The 18,148-nt window shown below is 31.0% G+C and overlaps 3 protein-coding genes and 2 long non-coding RNA genes across 7 annotated transcripts in view; 3 read left to right on the forward strand and 2 right to left on the reverse strand.

Annotated features, from left to right (window-relative positions):
- Positions 1-4,060: 4,060 nt before the first annotated feature.
- Positions 4,061-5,005, reverse strand: LOC106115730 (uncharacterized). The gene is made up of 3 exons (XR_001227770.1): positions 4,932-5,005; positions 4,483-4,577; positions 4,061-4,183 (listed from the first exon to the last, which is right to left on the reverse strand). It is a non-coding gene; the product is annotated as an uncharacterized LOC106115730 (long non-coding RNA).
- A 673-nt stretch (positions 5,006-5,678) lies between these two features.
- LOC106115731 (uncharacterized) lies at positions 5,679-6,738 on the reverse strand. Its single transcript, XR_001227771.1, has 3 exons — positions 6,591-6,738; positions 6,348-6,472; positions 5,679-5,767 (listed from the first exon to the last, which is right to left on the reverse strand). It is a non-coding gene; the product is annotated as an uncharacterized LOC106115731 (long non-coding RNA).
- Positions 6,739-8,060: 1,322 nt separating this feature from the next.
- Positions 8,061-9,191, forward strand: LOC106115722 (uncharacterized). The gene is made up of 3 exons (XM_013309184.1): positions 8,061-8,225; positions 8,477-8,607; positions 8,873-9,191. The coding sequence occupies exons 1-3, from the start codon at positions 8,164-8,166 to the stop codon at positions 9,076-9,078; spliced, it is 399 nt and encodes a 132-aa protein (XP_013164638.1). The 5' UTR covers positions 8,061-8,163; the 3' UTR covers positions 9,079-9,191.
- Positions 9,192-9,504: 313 nt separating this feature from the next.
- Positions 9,505-11,073, forward strand: LOC106115718 (uncharacterized). 2 transcript variants are annotated; one of them, XM_013309178.1, is made up of 3 exons: positions 9,505-9,654; positions 10,003-10,121; positions 10,742-11,073. In XM_013309178.1, exons 1-3 carry the CDS (start codon positions 9,578-9,580, stop codon positions 10,957-10,959), a joined length of 414 nt encoding a protein of 137 aa, XP_013164632.1. In that variant the 5' UTR covers positions 9,505-9,577; the 3' UTR covers positions 10,960-11,073. The 2 variants fall into 2 exon arrangements, with proteins under 2 accessions (XP_013164632.1, XP_013164633.1); XM_013309179.1 differs by having other exon boundaries at positions 10,771-11,073.
- Positions 11,074-13,221: 2,148 nt separating this feature from the next.
- LOC106115879 (gamma-glutamyltranspeptidase 1) overlaps positions 13,222-18,148 on the forward strand; it is a 29,521-nt gene continuing 24,594 nt past the window's right edge. Inside the window, exons 1-2 of one of the 2 annotated variants that reach the window (XM_013309504.1) lie at positions 13,222-13,578; positions 17,758-17,837. In XM_013309504.1, coding sequence (XP_013164958.1) covers positions 17,776-17,837 — 62 coding nt within the window. In that variant the 5' untranslated portion in view covers positions 13,222-13,578; positions 17,758-17,775. Of the gene's footprint in view, positions 13,579-16,828; positions 16,975-17,757; positions 17,838-18,148 lie in introns of those variants that run through there. The other variant, XM_013309502.1, reaches the window with a different exon arrangement.

Raw genomic sequence — 18,148 nt, forward strand, 5'->3', positions numbered from 1 at the left:
AGCGAAGCTTCTGTTCGTTTTATTCTGTAATTAACAACGAAGTTTGTTGAGTTGTGCTCCGACAAAATGAATATCATTGTTGTTCCATACCGAAGTTAAATTAACTTGCTCGCTGCGTCGCCATCTTTACTTTTATAAGACAAAAACAAATTATGTTTACTTATTATGTTTATCTTGCAAAGAGTATGCTATGAATTTTAACTACATATTACTTATGATAATTGTAGGGTGATAAAAAGTGTTGTATTTAATTTTTTATGACATTCTTTTAATTGAAGATTTTTTTATTTACGGTTGTATTACGATGGAAGTATGTTAGAAGATATCTCCAAAATGGCTGCACGGATCACGTTGAGAGGCATGTATGTAAAACATAGTCTGAAAGAGCACATAAGCTATTAATTAGTTTTCATTTTTAGACGGAGTTGCGGGTAACAACTAGTTTATTATAGTTCTGAGGCTACTCCAATCACAGTCAATGCCTTTAATCCTAGTTCTAGGAAAAAACAAAACGCGATGCTAAGAAAAACAAGACGTGTTGTGCCAAACAAATGACAATCAACATCCTCATAATGTTTAGGACAGTTTGATGCTTTTTTGTTTGAAAACAAACCTAATATTTACTAGAACTGAATAGTAAACAAACTAAGTTGACTTTTAATGTTAACTTACTTGTAAGTTATTCACTTAGTCCGAGTGAAAGTAGTCGTAAAACTTTGGAATAGAAGACTGCTTTTAAGATAACAGACGAACCGAATAAAAAGAAAACTTTACGCTTAGACGTAAGTAAGATTAATTTTGTACTTACATCTTTACTTTTCTCACGTTGGGAATTTATATATTTAAAAAAACACATCATTTTGTATTTAATTTTTGTTGTTTATGATCTTACAAGCTTTTACAAATTACTTTCAGAACGAATAATACAATTGAAAACATAATAAATGAAAAAATAATCCTTGGACAAGTTCCTTTTAATTATATTTATTTCTAATGAAATTTTAATTACATTTTAGGTACATTTGAAACCGAATTAACACTAAAAGATCCATACTGAATTATTAAATAAAAATATAACTTTATAATTACCGTAGGCTTGGTAGTATTACTACATTTTTTCAAGCTGATATGATTATCGTGATTTAAAACGCCTTGGAGTAAAGTCCGGTAATTCTCTAGAGAAATCAGCGCGCGATCGCTTCTGATATCGTTTAAATTCCCTAAGTAATGAAGAATTCATAAAGGTCGAAGCATTATGAAATATTCTTCGTATGAGCTGTCAAATAAATGTACTAGAGCTTTGTGGATCCCCTAAATGGATTAAAATAATAAGATATGTATTATATTTGAAAAAGTACATCACAGAACTACACTATGGAATGAGATAGTCAACAAACCAACTATTTATAGCGACAGGTGAATGAACGTCTCATCACGTTGTCTTAAAATGTGAAACTCGGCAAAAGTTTAGTATTTCCTTGTACTTTTTAATGTTGAACATTAACCATTATATATTTTGTACTTTACTTAATAACACGGGTGGAAACGCGGAGATAAGCTCCAACTGCGGCAATAAGCCAATGTTAACCTTAATAGTTGTAAGCTCATTTAAATTTCGCTTACTTAACGATATGCTTTGTTTAAAGCTTCCTTCCCTTTTACGTCATTTAAACATCGCCAAACATAAAAAGAGCCAATAGCCTAAAGGTTAAGCGTACGGATTTCCGATCACGAGGTCGGGGGTTCGAATCCTGCCATTCGACTATTGTCGTAAACTATATCCTAGCACAAGCATAGAGCTTAGTTGGAATGGTAAAAGAAAAATTAGTAAATTTACAAAAAAAAATCTACTAAACCATCGTCAACTAAAAATACTAAATAATATTGTGATACTTATGTCGAATCGTATAAAAATGTTTTAATAGCTTTTAGTTAACTATTAAATTAGTTTTAAAGGCGACACGGTACGAAATCCTACAACCCTTATTTTTTTTTGTATTCTATTTAAATGTAACAAAATATATTTTACGAGAGACGAATTCGCTCACAAATTTTTCAATGCTAACAAAACTATGCTAACTATGTCCATAAAAGTGAATGCTCGCCCCAAGGGAGTACCTTTTATTTTGGGTCAAACGAAAAAGGTACTTTTTTTGGCACGTTCGAGTTATTGAATCAGATGCACTATGAATATCAAATACTTATGTTACTATTAAAGTTTTTTTTATATTATAAGCTAACAAATGGCCACCTGCATTCACTAAAATAGCAAAACCATTGCTCATAAGCTTTCAAAATTGCAGATACCTTACCAATCTTTAATCGGCTATTGGTTAGAAAATTCGCAAGTTTTTATATTTATGAATACATAACTTTAGATTAATTATTTGTGACTACTATTATACTATACTACTACTATAGTTCTCATTATACTGATTTCTTTTGAATAAGTTGAAACATGCCAGTCTTATATTGGTGTTCTGTTAGATCAGGAATTTTTAATCAAAAATATGCGCGAATTTTTAGAACCATGATACAAACTTTATGCATTGGATCGAATAAACTGTTTCCAATTTCGTTGTCTATTCTTTTGACCGCCATATTGTCTAACTAGGTCAAAGGTCGCTCGTTTGAGGGAACTGAGCATGTCGTTTTTTTATAATTTAAATGTGAGACTTTAATTTAGTTTCAAATAACACTACTATGACGTTTGTATAATTCAAGGTATTTTTAATAATAGTCCGATTAGAGAACAATGTAATTCACAATCGTTCGGTGACATACAATAATATTTTAAGCCGAATAATAAACGTAATTACGTAACTTCGTAAAAAATCATCAAGGAAACTGGAAAAACTCAATACAAAGCGTAACTGGTTAAAAATAAAATAAGATCTAAAAGCCTCCACGTGCCTACTAATTTAGCAGAAACGTGACTACGGTACGCCGCAGGGTGGGAAATAATACACGTGACTTTGCCATTTTAAATTCCGATTTAGGAATAACGAAGAAAGGATTGTTGTCATTGTAATACCAAAATCGATTATATTTACATCGTATCTTACCTCTGACGTAATTCCACTTACCTAGATGTTTATTGTTATAAAAAAGAGGGTCTTGACAGACGGACGGACGGACAACAAAGTGATCCTATAAGGGTTCCGTTTTTTCCTATGAGGTATGGAACCCTAAAAAGTTTAAAACTGATTGACCAACAGTTAACGAGGACATTTAAATACCTTAAATAAAACGTATTTAAAATAATATGAAAAGTGTAACATTCAAACACTATCATACTAATGTTATAAATGCAAATGTTTGGGTGGATGGATGTGTGTTTGAAGGTATTTCCGGAACGGCTGAACTGAACGGTTTTTTTTTAATTCTGCGCGGACGAAGTTGCGGGCAACAGCTAGTTGTTTTATACAGTTGACAGAGCTTTATAAGAAAAATTCTGGTGTAGAGTGTTTTAATTCTACGACAACATTTTCTCCCATTGGACATTTATTGCATTTACATTTTAAAGCAAGTTTCTTGAGTACTAGTTCCTTAGCGATTCATTTAATTAACTTTCAAGTAGAACATCAATTAAAATGTTAATGACTTTAAGACGTTTTTCTTGATTACGAAAAATGGTACGTTTTAATTAATATTATACAGTTTACCATTTCCATTTAAACTTTCATTAAGTGTTAATCGACGCTTAATAATGTTTTTGATTGTCTAGAGTACTTGAAACTAGTCGGGTTTTTTGTTGTTTTCTAAATTATCTAGATAAAACGCCAAAGTCATAACTAAATTTTACTTTTACAAAAACTTTTTGTTTGATATAGTAATCTGTATATATATAAAAATCAATTGCTGTTCGTAAGTCTCGCTAAAACTCCAGAACTTGTTATCTTATCTTGGTCTTGAAATGTTCGTGGAAGTCTAGGGATAGGGAAGGTTTAAAAGGTGAGAAAAATTCGAATAGTTGCCGGGAACTAATTAAGTTTTTTTTCATTCCACGCGGACGGAGTCGCGTGTGACAGCTAGTAAGGAATAAAAATCTTTTTGGTTATAAATTATTGTATATTTCTTTACAAATTTATTAAATTACATATTTACTAAGATTTATACTTCCATAATAAAGTAAGTACCCCCATTGAGGGTTCATAAGTAACCTCGCTATGTTAAAGGTTATCTGGAAATAAAAACATCATTAAATCCCATATCCATAAATAATCTGAACTATTTTTTGATGATTTATCTTCACTCACACAACCGCACACACACACATACACACACGCGCACACATGAATGCTGTAATGAATGAACTTTTTTATTTTTACTTTTAACTTAAATATAAGCTTACTCAGTTTACTCTTAACAATACCAAAGTATCACATAATTGATGATCGGCGTTAGTAGCTATTCCGTGGTAAAAAATGTACTTGAAATCCATTCAATCATAGCGTGAATTAAAAAAATATGTGATCTAACCTTTTATTACATTGTATATCGCTACGCCAATTATAACGGCGACAATCAAAGGAATGCATAGAAACACCATCTTGAACATGTTACATAATACGAAACTGAAAAAATGCCATTGAATTGTAAGCTTCTTGAAGTTGTTCCTTATTAGTTCCTCCAAAAATAATAACATTAGACAATTGAACAAGAAAGTATGCGCAAAACGATATGCGTAAGAATGGAGTGGATTCAGATATGTCGACTGATAGAGATTTATGGCGGATTAGTACATACTGTGCCGACCCTCCGTAGGCACAAAGCCAGCATCATTGTGACGTACTTAACATCAAAACCGAATTTACAAAAAATTCAAATGCGTCCAAAATATTCCATATCAAGTATTAAAATCAACTTAACTTCTAAATCACGTAATAACTATTGTCTACCCTTACAGTATATACGAGGAAAATAATTACCACATTTCTAAAAAAATATGTAAAACCACTTTATACAAAATATTTCTTTGATCTTCATTGACAAGATACTTCAAGTACCCAATGTCAGTTAGAAAATACAGGTTAAAATAATTCTACAGACAAAATAAGGACACAAAGGAAAACTGTCTATACATGGACAGGCTATAAGTTACGGTATTTTGTGCCTATTTGATCATCACCATTTTGGCGCTAACGGTTGCGGTTGGTAGAGATGTTGAATATTCGAACTAATAATACAGATAGAATTAACTGTCAGGATTTGCAACAAGTGCGTTAAGTCGGAATGGCACAAAGAAAGTCATTTCCGAGGAATGGTCAATCCATTACTCATTCAGAAATCAGTAAGGTGAGCTTAAATCAACTACGACACCGCCAAATCGTTCGTTTTGCGCGAGAATAGTTAAATTAGGAGCTGTTTTGTGCGTTTTGGTAATTTGAAAGTAAAAATTGCAATATCTAGACTAGCAGTAACTTACTTTAATTTTATGCACTAATTCTATGAGTTCCTCGTTTGGATGTGAATTTGATTATTAGTATTCGATAAAATATAATGTTCTTTCAGTATTATCGATTTATTAACAAGTAACGGGACTCAAGGTTATGGTCTTACTATCATAGTAAACAAAATAAACTACAATCATGTTCCACGACAGCAAAAAACTTTAGTTCGTAGTATTAAAATATAATATTAATAGGTTTTTAATTAATAAAACAACATTGTCAATTGTAAAATTCTAAATAACTTTAAAAAAATATATATAGGGTCTGTAATTACTTCATTTTCTTTTGTCCTCGTCCTTGACACGTCTTGTGTTCTGTAATTAAGTACATAAATAAGGAAAAATGGACACGATTTTTATTCCAGTTGTAACAGCTATGAATTTTTCGAAAGAAAATTTTGAAGAATTATTTATTATTAATTATGGACGTCATTTAGATATAGACGTCAGTGGCTCAGGAGTCAAGCACTTGACTTGCAATCTGCAGGACCTGAGTTCGAATCCGCCATGTAGTACCAATGTGTTTTTCGATTTCCGATTTACATATGTACATTTATCCGACGTTCTTACGGTGAAGGAAAACATCGTGATGCAACCTGCACATATCTGAGAAGTAATTTAAAGATATGTGTGAAGTCAATCAACCCGCAATTGGCCAGCGTGGTTGACTATGGGCTAGTCACCCGTAACTTAGGGTAGGCTCCGAGCCCCTCGGTGGGGACGTGTAGTGAGCTGATGATGAATTATGAAGATAATAGCAGTCATGTTAAGTGTCCAGACTTTAACTTAGATATTTCTTTTAATTTTTTTTATTTACGATACTTAATGCTTTTTACATAATATTTTACACAATAATTTGTTAAATCTATTATTTTAATACTATTTGGATACTTACAGAATACTTCGAAAGCAAGAAGAAACCAAAAGATGATTATTCCGATTGCAAAAACCACAACTGTCGTTAGTAACTGTACAGTATCTCTTATTGTACTAAAAATTATTCTTAAACATCTTCTGGTCCTATATAAATCACAAATTTTATTTTTAACAATTTTATTACATTCAGTTTAAGTTTCTTTATTCTGAATATATTAACAAGTCTACTTCAATAGAGACAAGCAAACTGCAAATTGCTAACCTAAAATAAAGCCAGGTTTACACGGCGATAAAAAAAAATAATTAGAAATGTAATTAAATTCTACAGCATACCACATTACTCTTGGATACGTTATTATTTTATTGTTTGTTAATGTACGTTATATTATTTATGTTTGTTAAAAGCAGCTGATCAGTTGTCACTATTGACAAGCATTTGACAATCCAGTGTCAGCTGGTCGATTGCCAATGCAGGACAACCGTCTATTAAGTAGATAATTAAATTTCATACAAAATTAATTTTTATAATTTATACATGTCATTTGTCAAACTAATCTATATATAAAAAAATCGTGTTAGTTACACCATTTTTAACTCAAGAACGGCTTAACTGATACGATTGAAAATTGGTGAGGAGGTAGCTTAGAGCCATGAGACGGACATAGGATACTATTTACTCATTTTTTTTCGAATAAATGCCTTGAACAGCTGCTTTTTATTTAACTTATCTATATATTAAGTTTTTTTTTATATATCCACGCGGACGGAGTCGTGGGCGACAGACAGTTTTAAATAGATACACTATAGTTGGAGAAAATTAATTGACAGCATTTATAGGAATTCCTATACAAATAATCTCTAATTTTGTACTTCATTTGCAAAGACATGATAACTTCATCCTTTATTTATCATCACTGCGTCACTCTCGGCGTTTTTGCTTGTTTGATAATGATAAATCTTTCGTAAGAATTCCTGATCATGCAATTATAATATTTATCCTCATCTAGGTCAATAAGAATCTTGTTTGACGCTGTATAATTTGAGTACTCAAATCGAATTTAAATCTATTGTTATAATGTTGTTATGCACCTTTGGCTAAATTATATTTAACCAACTTCAAAAAGGAGGAGGTCCTCAATACGTCTGTATGTTATTATTTCTTTTTTTCTTTATAATTGTGCCGTAATTTTAATAAATTAATAAATATATAAGAATCAATTATTACTGTCTACAGCAGCCACATAAAAATCGTAAAAAATTTACATAAAGTTGTAAAACAAAGCGGGCTTAAGTTTAAAATTCTTGCTTTGTGTAACGTTTGTCTTAAGGGCGTAAGTACTTTATAAGGAGCTGTTTAATATTACAGTGGAACGCTTTGAAGTGCTGTTATCGTTATGTTAATCAAAATTCGTATTAGCCAAGGGTTTGTTTGACGTGGGCGGCTGGGATGCTGGGCGGCAAGGCGGTTGGGCGGCTGGGCGGCTGCGGCCGAATTTGGAACATAACAAGAAGGTTACGTATAATTAAGCTACACAATTATTTATGTAAGCAAATGAAATATTAAATAATGTTTATTTAAAATTAATTACTACAAGTATACGTTAATGACGTATGTTAAATTTTATTCAGAAATCAAGTTTGTAGTTTGTAGGTAAATTAAAGCACAATAAAATCTTTTTAGTTTTTAATATGTCATTTATTTAATTTTCGTCTTGCATTTGTTTGTCAGAAATTGACTTTAGAAATTGTCGGAAGTCATTTGGATAACTTGAAAGTTTTTATCATGGTGATTTTATAATTATTTTATTTGAAATCATCCAAATCCATTAATAATCATGGGTTGTGGCTGCTCAGCCGAAGGGCAAACCATCGCCAGTTATATTTTTATGTTTGAAAGGTTAGTAATTAATACAAATTACTTCATCACATTCTTTGAAATTTTATAGCTTTTTTTCCTTAGTGCATTGGTTTTAAACACTTGGAAAAAATTTATATAATACAAATCTCTACGTTTTGTCTAGAAATACATACATATCTTCATCCTTTTACGCTTCCAGCCATTTCATCTTTTCCAATCTAGTTCTTTACTAAGAGCTCTGGTTTTATATTATTAAGTGATAAAATATTAATAAAAGCTTATGGTTTCAGATTCGGTTCGTCAATAGCACTGACTCTGATTGTCTGCTGCATGATGCTGACAACTGTAGGCATGCTGTCTTTAGGCATTGGCCTGGGATACAATTATTGCTTTGTCGACTTCAAAGTGAAAAAGCTTTACGGTAATTACCTTTTCAAAGCATAGACATTAATGAAAATGAATGTTGCTATACGAGTAGAGGATGTAAAAAATGTATGGATGGATTTTGTAAAAGCAGAAATGTGTAATCGAGCGTGACGAGCTAATTCAAATCGAAGGCTGCTAGAGATGAATGGAACATTATTTTTTTCCAATCCCCCTTTACAGAAAACAGCGGAAAGACGATCATGAAGGATGTTGTGTTAAATATTCACGTTAACAGTTAAATTTTAATTCATCTATTTCAGAACATGATACTCCTAGAAGATCTCTAATAAGAAAAAGGAAATCAATTCCGGACGAACGAAATTACACCGCAGAATATGACGAAGAGAATTTCAATATTGAACCAACGATGATAATACCTTTGGATAGTAATATTAGTTTCTCAATGCTGATTTCGAAAATTAAAAAAATGAATAAAAACGTAACATTAGAATTGCTAGCAACGTAAAATTCTTTATCTTTTCCATATTTGCACTCAATTGCTATTTGTTATGGTAAACGTCTAAAATAAAATTTATATTATCAGATTAATGATGATATCAATAATTAAAATTAATATTGTAATTGATTGGAATTAAAAATACTTCGAATTTTTAAACGTGTTTATTTTTCCCTCACCTATAAAAGCAACATAATGTACGCCACGCCAAGTTATTAAATATTCTAACAAAATTCTAAGCTCTTTACGACTTTTATATGCGAGTATATTTTTCTTTTCAAATCGAATTTAAGAAGAATCATTAAGCTATTATTAAAAAATAGAGTAATAGGAAGAGATCATAAAATTTCTATCGCTTCTCTTCGTAAATAACTGGCCGAAATCTTATCGAATTTTCTCTACTATTTTCTTTTAATTCCTGTCATTAATGTCAAAGTCAAAGATTTGTATCACCGCAAGGATTTATATGAAAGTTATTGAAATATCAATAATTATGATATAATACTCGATGCATTTGGAGAAAGCATACAATATGGGGAACTATGCCATCTTAGAGAATGAATACGTTCCAGTGATAATGAAAAAGTAACTGACCTACATAATGTAACTGCATAGGAAACTTTACGAAGAAAATATCTTCATTCTATTTTTTCACTTTTCCTTAAATAGTTTTCCTCGCTCGTGTATACCCGGCATTAGCCAAATCCTTGTTGCTAGCCCCGGTTTGGTCTTGCTTCTATATGTAAAGTACAAATTAAATTTAATTAGTCTTACCTGCGAATACAAAGTTACATTTGATTAGAGATATTGTTCATTGGAAGTTAGAAATATCAATTTTATGTCTATACATTTTGTTGACTAATTGGGATATCGGTAATTGAATGACACTTTGTATACGGGGGCTTTGTTCTTCACAATCATGTATATCTTCAGTAAACCTCGCTGGATGTGCTGCGCGATGGTTGCCACAGGACTATTGATGTTGATGTTGTTCTCCATCGCTGTGGGAGTAATCATTGCTTACGTTCATTGCTACATAGAACATCGAAGTGGTATGTATGATTTTGCCCTTATTTAAAAAATATATGGATCAAACAAATTTGATCGTTTACGGGGAACTAATGCTAAAATGATCTATGTAAAAATTAACACACACTCAATAATTGGCATAAAACACACTTTAAATTTGTAAGACTAGGAAATAGCTTTCAAAATAAAGCTTGAACCGAACGAGATTGGTAACTCGCAATCTGTCGCGCCGGAAATCGAAGCTAGATTGAAGACAGGGCAATTTTAGTTCCAAATTTTGCTCACCTTAAAATATCTTAGCTACAATACAGGCTTCAGGATCTATTTTTCATTATGATAAAAGGTAACTGAATAAATTATGAAGTTCATACCTTTCATGTGATTACGAAGTAAACGAAATTAGGTAATTGTTCAAATGCAATTTTGGTCACCCTAAAAGGCTGTCAACGCATCTGCAGTTTTTCTTGTTTTGCGAGTAATGTGTCAGATTATTTTATATTATGAATAAAGCAACTCGTTTTGCTTCTTTGAAAATATCAAATATAATGAAACATGCTGTATAATGAGATGCTTAAAACACAATTGCTTGTTACAAGAGTATAAGACAAGCATATCAGTAAAGTAGTGTTTTCTGTTTTCCCAGGTAAACGTACACAAGAATTAAATTTGCAGATAACACGTACGGGGACCCAGCAAATGAATGGAACGCAGTCACCCATGGACGAGGCTTTGACATCAAGCCTATTCTTCGCGAAGATCATCGACCTAGGGCGGGCTATCATCGAAGACGGGCACAACTATATTTACTCCTACAAAACGAAAACATCAAACAAAACAGAAGACATTAAAATACTTCAGTAAAATACGACACAGAATTGTTTTTGGAGGTTATAAAATTCAAGATTTTGAAATTAGTTAATTTCTATAATGTTTTTTTAATGATAAAACTGCATTAAAATTATTTGATTTGCCTTAGTAGCGTTTTTACTCTTTTATGTAACATAATCTATGTATTTTTGAACACCAAAAAAAAATCAAAAAAAAATCGCTTTATTTGCGTTAAAATCTTTTATATAGATTAAATTGTGATAAGCAACAAATGTAAAAACAGGCAAATGATATGTATGGTAAAAGCAATCTTGAGGAAAACTATACTCCTTTTTAAGACGCTGCCTAACGAAGCACTTCCGTTGACGTATTAGGAAGAAATATCAGTACTTGTGAACTACATTTCTGTATATTTCTCACATTATTCTTTACTCCACGTAGTTAGCTCTTGAACTATCCGAAATCTATGACCTTCGACCGTTTATGATCAATTTATATTGATTTAACAGGCACTTGCCTGTTTTAACAATGCGGGCTGTGGGTTCATTGAACTCGCTATTACATTTAAAAAATGGTTGTAAAGTCGGTTTACGTGTGATAATACATGATGACGTCATAAAAATCTTTTGATTTTAACATTTTTGTTACGTTACCGTGTAAAATTGTTTTTGACACTGTTACCAAAGGAAAAAAAGGGACAGACAGACGGACAACAAAGTGATCTTACAAGTATTCCGTTTTTTTTCTTACGAGGTACAGAACCCTAAAAATCCATAGCAATAACAATCTCTTTTTGTTACGATGGACCGTGAATATTATACTTTAAGTTCATACAACAGATTTTTACGTTCGAATAACACAGAATGAATTTATTTCATGCAACAAAGTACACAAACGACAAAAGTGAGCATTAAAAGTTTTACATTTTAAATTATGTGGCAATTAACTCAAACGTGATTTTTATAATCATTTTAATGTTATACAGTGATAGGAAAACATATATTCCTTTTAAACACGTTCCACAGGTGTTATACGTAGAACTCTATAATGTTATGACTTACCATAATCAAGAACAAAGGACAATGAATGCGAAATGTAAACTGCATATTTCAAATCATCCTCACCACAAATAACTTATATTCGTTCTTTATTAAATACTAGCTGTCGCCCGTGACCGTCTGCGAAGAATTAAAAAACAGACATAGCCTGTGTATTCTTCCAGACTATGTTCTACATCCATGCCAAAATGCAACCATTTTCAAAATGCAACAAACGTCCATCCATCTATTCAACATTCGAATTTATAATATTTGTAAGATAGTAAGATTAGTTTATTTACGTAAGTTAATTTAATATTCAGATGGTTATTCTTGCTTTAGAAGTATAAATTACATTTATATTAAGTAATCATGTATTTTAAACATTGTTGACAAATATGCACCAAGTTTTTCTTCAATATCCTATCTGGTAAATGTAATTTTAAATAAATTGTATCGATAACCGTAGATTGTGAATACTTATTCACACCAAAGGTTTTACACAATGCAATGATAATTCTAAGTTGCGTCATCATTATATGAGAAGATTTGACATGGTATTCCCGCGGACCACATTCTAATGTCATACTTATTGTTCGATAAGATACAATTATCACATTCAAGGTCACGATGGAATTACGAAAATGGATTTATAGCCAACCTTAGTGAAGAAACACTTATTAAAGTACCAATGTACTTAGTAAAAAGTTTTGTTTTTTATGACAGTTGATTTTCTTGTAAAAGAAATTTGTTTTTCAGCTTTTTTCCTCCGTACCAAGACATTATCCTATCAATGATATAGACGCGAAACAAATATTATTTTTTTAAATGCACAGAAAAAAGTAATACATTCATTTGATCCATATCAGTTTAATAAATTCTTAGGTACCTACAAAATTGTACAAAACATAACTAAAACAAAGTATGGTTTAACAAAAGTAAGGTCACATCTTTATATATATAATACTTCTGTGCGTGTGTATGTCACTGAACTTCTCTCAAACGACTGGACCGATTTTGATGAAATTTTTTATGTGTGTTCAAGGGGATCTGGGAATGGTTTAGATTCACAATTTTCATCAAATATTAACTTCATATTAATTTATTCAAATTAAAGACGTGTAGACAGGACAACGTCTGTCGGGTCCGCTAGTTTAACTATAAATAACAAATTGGGCCAAGTCACTGAAACCCCTAAAGTAAAACAGGAGTGAGGAAAGTAAAAAAAAAACAAGCATCGTACGGCGAACGTTTCGTTTCGTCTCATCACTCGACGGTCCGACTCCGTCGGAACGTTGCGTGCGCGCATTCAATCGCCAACTCTCATTGCATTTACAAATAGTATTTCGATAATTATTCAATAAAACAATAAGTATAATAATAATTAAATTAATAACAAGTAAGTTTTTATTATTATTCACTTGTAATAAATAAGTTTATTGACGGACAATGAATTATAACCTTGAAATTAAATTGAAATGCAGCACATCGGGTTAAGGTTGTTTACAGTGAAAGTTTTAGGTTAGAGTTCGATGACATAATATCAAAGTGTTGTGGGTGTATTAAAAACATTGAGTGAATTTCCGGCAAATACAGTGAAAGGAAATAAAGCGCTGTAAGTATATTTTTAATACAATATCTTATTTTAACTCTCGGTTATTAGGAGCATAACCTGTTCTGCGCGAAATGATTAATTCTTTCGTATCGTAACGTGGCTTTTTGCAAATATAAGTAACTTCAAACCACTTCGCTTTAAACAGATTTTTTTAATCAGAATGCTTAAGTATGCCATCGATGCTCCTGGTAGCAATCAATATTTTCATAACTATGACTATGTTATTAATATATTGTTATTTAGTTAACGTTGATACATCATTTTGTATTTGTATTCAGCAATCAACAACTTATTTCCGATGGATAATTGAATCCGAGACTCTAAAAGTAAAAAGTCATTGCAACTCTTGGGCTATATGAACGTTAACGAAAAAATTTATTCTTCTTGGTGTTAATTTAGAATATAAAATTAATTAAAAATAACAATTTATTATATTTTCTGTAACATTTTAAAACACCAGGCGAAAATATTAATAAATATTTTATCTATAAATACAGATCGTAAAACTTAGTCGTGTTTTAAAATCTCAGGTCGTAAATCGAATAATTACCTACTAAATACCTGCATATATTACTATAGTCATCTTCAATGAATTATTGTTATTTTCTTCCAAAGCCTTTATTCTTCAGCAAAATGTATTCAAGTTTTTTTCTTAATGTAAAGTCCATCTCACGTTTAACTGTGAGTTTCCAGTGTCGTAATTTACTGCAATAACTTTACACGTTAAAGAAATATATTATATTATTTAAATATATATTATATAATATATTAACTATGCTTGTACAATATACTAACATCTTACTAATATTATAAATGCGAATGTTTAGATGGATGGATGAATGTTTGTTTGAAAGTATCTCTAGAACAGCTGCATGGAGCTCATTGAAATTTGGCATAGGTCTAGAACATAGCCTGAAAGAGAACATAGTCTACTAATTATTATTTTTTAATTCCGCGCGTACGAAGTCGCAGGCTACAGCTAATACTTATATATGATGGTAACTCTGACATTCCGAGAATTTGATCAACAATCGTATAACATCTCGTTTGCTTTCCGAGAACATAAATAAGGATAACATTATTAAAACCGGTTATTCCGTTACTATGATTCCAATAAGTAATTTATGAAAAAATATTACATTCACAATCACTGCATGATATTTTGTTATATATTTTCTTACTTACAAAATGTAAACCAACTGTTTTTGACATTTTATGTTTTTTTGTACCTGATAATAAAAAACTTTACTGTACCATAAAATGACCAAAGAACACATTTTTAATAAATAATATGTAACATATAACCGTAGCTATCAACTGTCGAAACATCAAGAGGCTATGACAAAAATATATACGGATGTTTCGGCAGTATATAAGCCTGTCCAAAGTAAAATTTAAAATTTTTAGATATGTATACGATTACTATATAATATAATATGAATGAATCACGCTGATATGACCCACTGGTAAACAAGAACCTTCTTTATTCAACTAAAGTAGATAACAGTTCGTATAACTGATTTACAGTTTACATGTTTCGGAATATTTCTTGCTCATATCTTCACATAGTGTATATTTATAACAAGTTTGTTACAGTATACATTTTCAGAAGATACCAAGGAGTTTAGAAGCTTGCTTCTTGTGTTTACAACATGCAGATAAAATAAAAATTTCACCAAAACTAACCTCAAAATTGATAGAAGGAACACATCGAATGTTAAAGACCATCAGATATTAATCGATACCGTGGGTTTCTGACACTAAAATCTCTGTAACATATCATCATCTCTGTCTTTCATCTTTGACAAAACAGAGGTAGCAATATGTTTTAAACAGATTTTGGACTCATTCACTTACGGTTAGTTAACAAATATTTTTTTTTTTATAAATACATACATTTTCTAATGTTATTAAAACTTCGTTAGCATTTTATTCTAGCACTCTGGTCATTATCGACATTAAAAAATTACAAATAAAATCTTTATATAACGCGCAATAACTTATTGAATAAATCATTACCATGCAAAAAATATAGTTACCTTGTACTTGATAAATTCAAGTTCACGTACAACCATTTATATTTTTTTTACCTTAATATGCTTCCGTAAAACAGATTATAAAACTGTGATTAAGACCACGCGGTATTAATAAAAAAACTTAATTAAGAGTCTAATTGTTTTGCCAGTCTATATTCGACATCTATGACAAATTTAATCGAGATCCATTCAGTCACTCTGGAGATACCTTCAAACAAACATCCATCCATCTACACATTCGCATCATATCTATTTATATATATAAAAGAAAGTCGTGTTAGTTACACTATTTAGAACTCAAGAACGGCTTTACCTATATGGTTGAAAATTGGTGAGGAGGTAGCTCAGAGCCAGGAGACGGACACTACTTATTCATTTTGTTATTTTTTTTTAATTTATGCCTTGAAGAGCCGCTTTTTATTTAACTTATTAATATTATAAATGCGAATGTTTAGATGGATGGATGGGTGTTTGTAGATATCACTAGAACGGCTGAACGAATCTCGATTTAATATGGCATACATATAGAACATAGTCTGAAAGAACACATAGGCTACACTAATTAAGTTTTTTTATATATCCACGCGGACGGAGTCGCGGGCGACAGCTAGTTTATAATATTAGTAAGATTTTTTTAAGAGTATGAGGGGCAATATTGTTATGACAATGGAGACCTACCTTAAGAATGTACATATCGTGTTTAGAAGCACAATACAATACAGAATGGGACTCAAAGCACCTCACAACACAAACACAATTACCTAGCACCGTATCAGATGGAAGAAATCAAATTACATGGAACAGTTTTCAATCAACGGCCAAATCAAATCAGATTAGATATTATATGAATGTAAAATAACCATAGACCATCAAACACTATAAACACATAATTAATCACATCTAGCTAGTAAACAACTACGACTTTCGTTGTTTTAAATTTGAAACATGTCTAGTACTTTCTTATCTCTTTTTTCTCGTATTTTATTGGACTATGAGTCCTCTAGCTTCTTACAAACTATCAATAATAATATCAAGTAGTTTTTAATATGTAATATAATACTTCCTTTTTTAAACTTTATTAGTTAAGACAAACTTACAAACTTAGAAAATGTAACGTAGTAAATAATTCCATAGTAGTATGCAATATTGAATAATCGATTTAAAAATACCGTTTAACTCTTTGATAATAAGAATGTAATGTCTATAGGAGGCCTTATAAGTAGAAATCGACAATCAGGACTTCATTGCAATAGTTCTATAGTTTGCACTAAAGAGGATATAACTTCTAAAGCTTATTTAAATTTATTGTTGTTGGTAATTACCAAATATGGATCAATTAAGGAAGCGGACGAATCCTTCGGTATGTGTTTTTATCTGACTGAAAATAGGATAAAGTTTTTTGTGGGTATGACTTTATTTTAGTACGTAAGATTTGTAAGGTTAAAGTACGAGGTAATTCTAAGCAGTGATTTAGATATTGTTAATCTGCTTTTTATTTTTAAAACTAATGGTTGTCCCAACTCTGTTTGCGCGTAATTAAAAAAAGTGAATAATAGCCTCTGTGTCCTTCAAGATGATATTCTACATCTATCCCAAATAACAGCGAGATCCGTGCAGTCGTTCTGGAGATACCTTCAAACAAACATCCATTCATCTGAACATTCACATTTATAATATTAGTAAGAAGTAAAATGAATTATAAATTGTTGGGTTATAAACTAGTTCGGGGCTAATGGTTTAGTTAACAGCGTTAGTCATTAATTAACGAGTTATCCCGTACATCGATGAGTGTAGATTGCAATTGTTTCAAACTTATATAGATCAGATTATCAACACTGGTGAAATACATTATATATCGTAATATTAGTAAATAACATGATAGTCTCGTTAGTACATAATAGAGGGTAATATTTTTAATTTATCTCTCTACTCAGAGTGGTTTAATTACTTGCTCTGCTAGCGCAGCGACCCAAATCGTAACTGGCGTCCTACACAAGAGATCAGAGTATTTTAATTGTTATTTAAGTTACTTAATTATTGTTAAATATTAAGGGAATGCAAAAATATATTTGGTACTGTAACATGGATTTACTAATGTATCTTTTTTACTCTAATTGAATGAATTAATTTCGTTTTGTTCCAGACTAAGGGACTTTCCAACATGACCATCCGGAGTATGACAGTAACCGAAGCTCGTGACAGCACGAAGAGATGCTGCAGAGGGTAAGAATATTATTATATTATTACTGACGCATATCGAATTTTTACTGTATGTATTTGTCTAATAAAAATTATTTTTTAGATAAGTACTTGTAATATAAAGCGTTTTCAAATAAACTACAAAGACTGATGGGCTCGGAGCCGGTCCTAAGTTAGGGGTAACCAAGCCATAGACAACTTGTTTAAATATTTTATACGACTTTTACTCAAAATTTTTTTTTGTTAAAAATTGAATTTTTCTTTTTAAACCTTTTTACTTAAGTACTATTCAGTTCTTGAAACCTTTCAAATTAGAAGTCAGTTGTTACTAATAA

This window comes from Papilio xuthus, unplaced genomic scaffold (genome assembly GCF_000836235.2).
Source record: "Papilio xuthus unplaced genomic scaffold, Pxut_1.1 DF827777.1, whole genome shotgun sequence".
Classification (NCBI taxonomy): Eukaryota; Metazoa; Arthropoda; class Insecta; order Lepidoptera; family Papilionidae; genus Papilio; species Papilio xuthus.

Bases quoted from the DNA above. Each gene is read 5' to 3' on its own strand.
- LOC106115722 (XM_013309184.1), top strand. From the start codon at position 8,164: ATGGGTTGTGGCTGCTCAGCCGAAGGGCAAACCATCGCCAGTTATATT. The intron at 8,226-8,476 runs GTTAGTAATTAA...TTATGGTTTCAG, and splicing joins TATATTTTTATGTTTGAAAG to ATTCGGTTCGTCAATAGCAC. The intron at 8,608-8,872 runs GTAATTACCTTT...CATCTATTTCAG, and splicing joins CAAAGTGAAAAAGCTTTACG to AACATGATACTCCTAGAAGA.
- LOC106115718 (XM_013309178.1), top strand. From the start codon at position 9,578: ATGCATTTGGAGAAAGCATACAATATGGGGAACTATGCCATCTTAGAG. The intron at 9,655-10,002 runs GTAACTGACCTA...GTATATCTTCAG, and splicing joins GTTCCAGTGATAATGAAAAA to TAAACCTCGCTGGATGTGCT. The intron at 10,122-10,741 runs GTATGTATGATT...CTGTTTTCCCAG, and splicing joins CTACATAGAACATCGAAGTG to GTAAACGTACACAAGAATTA.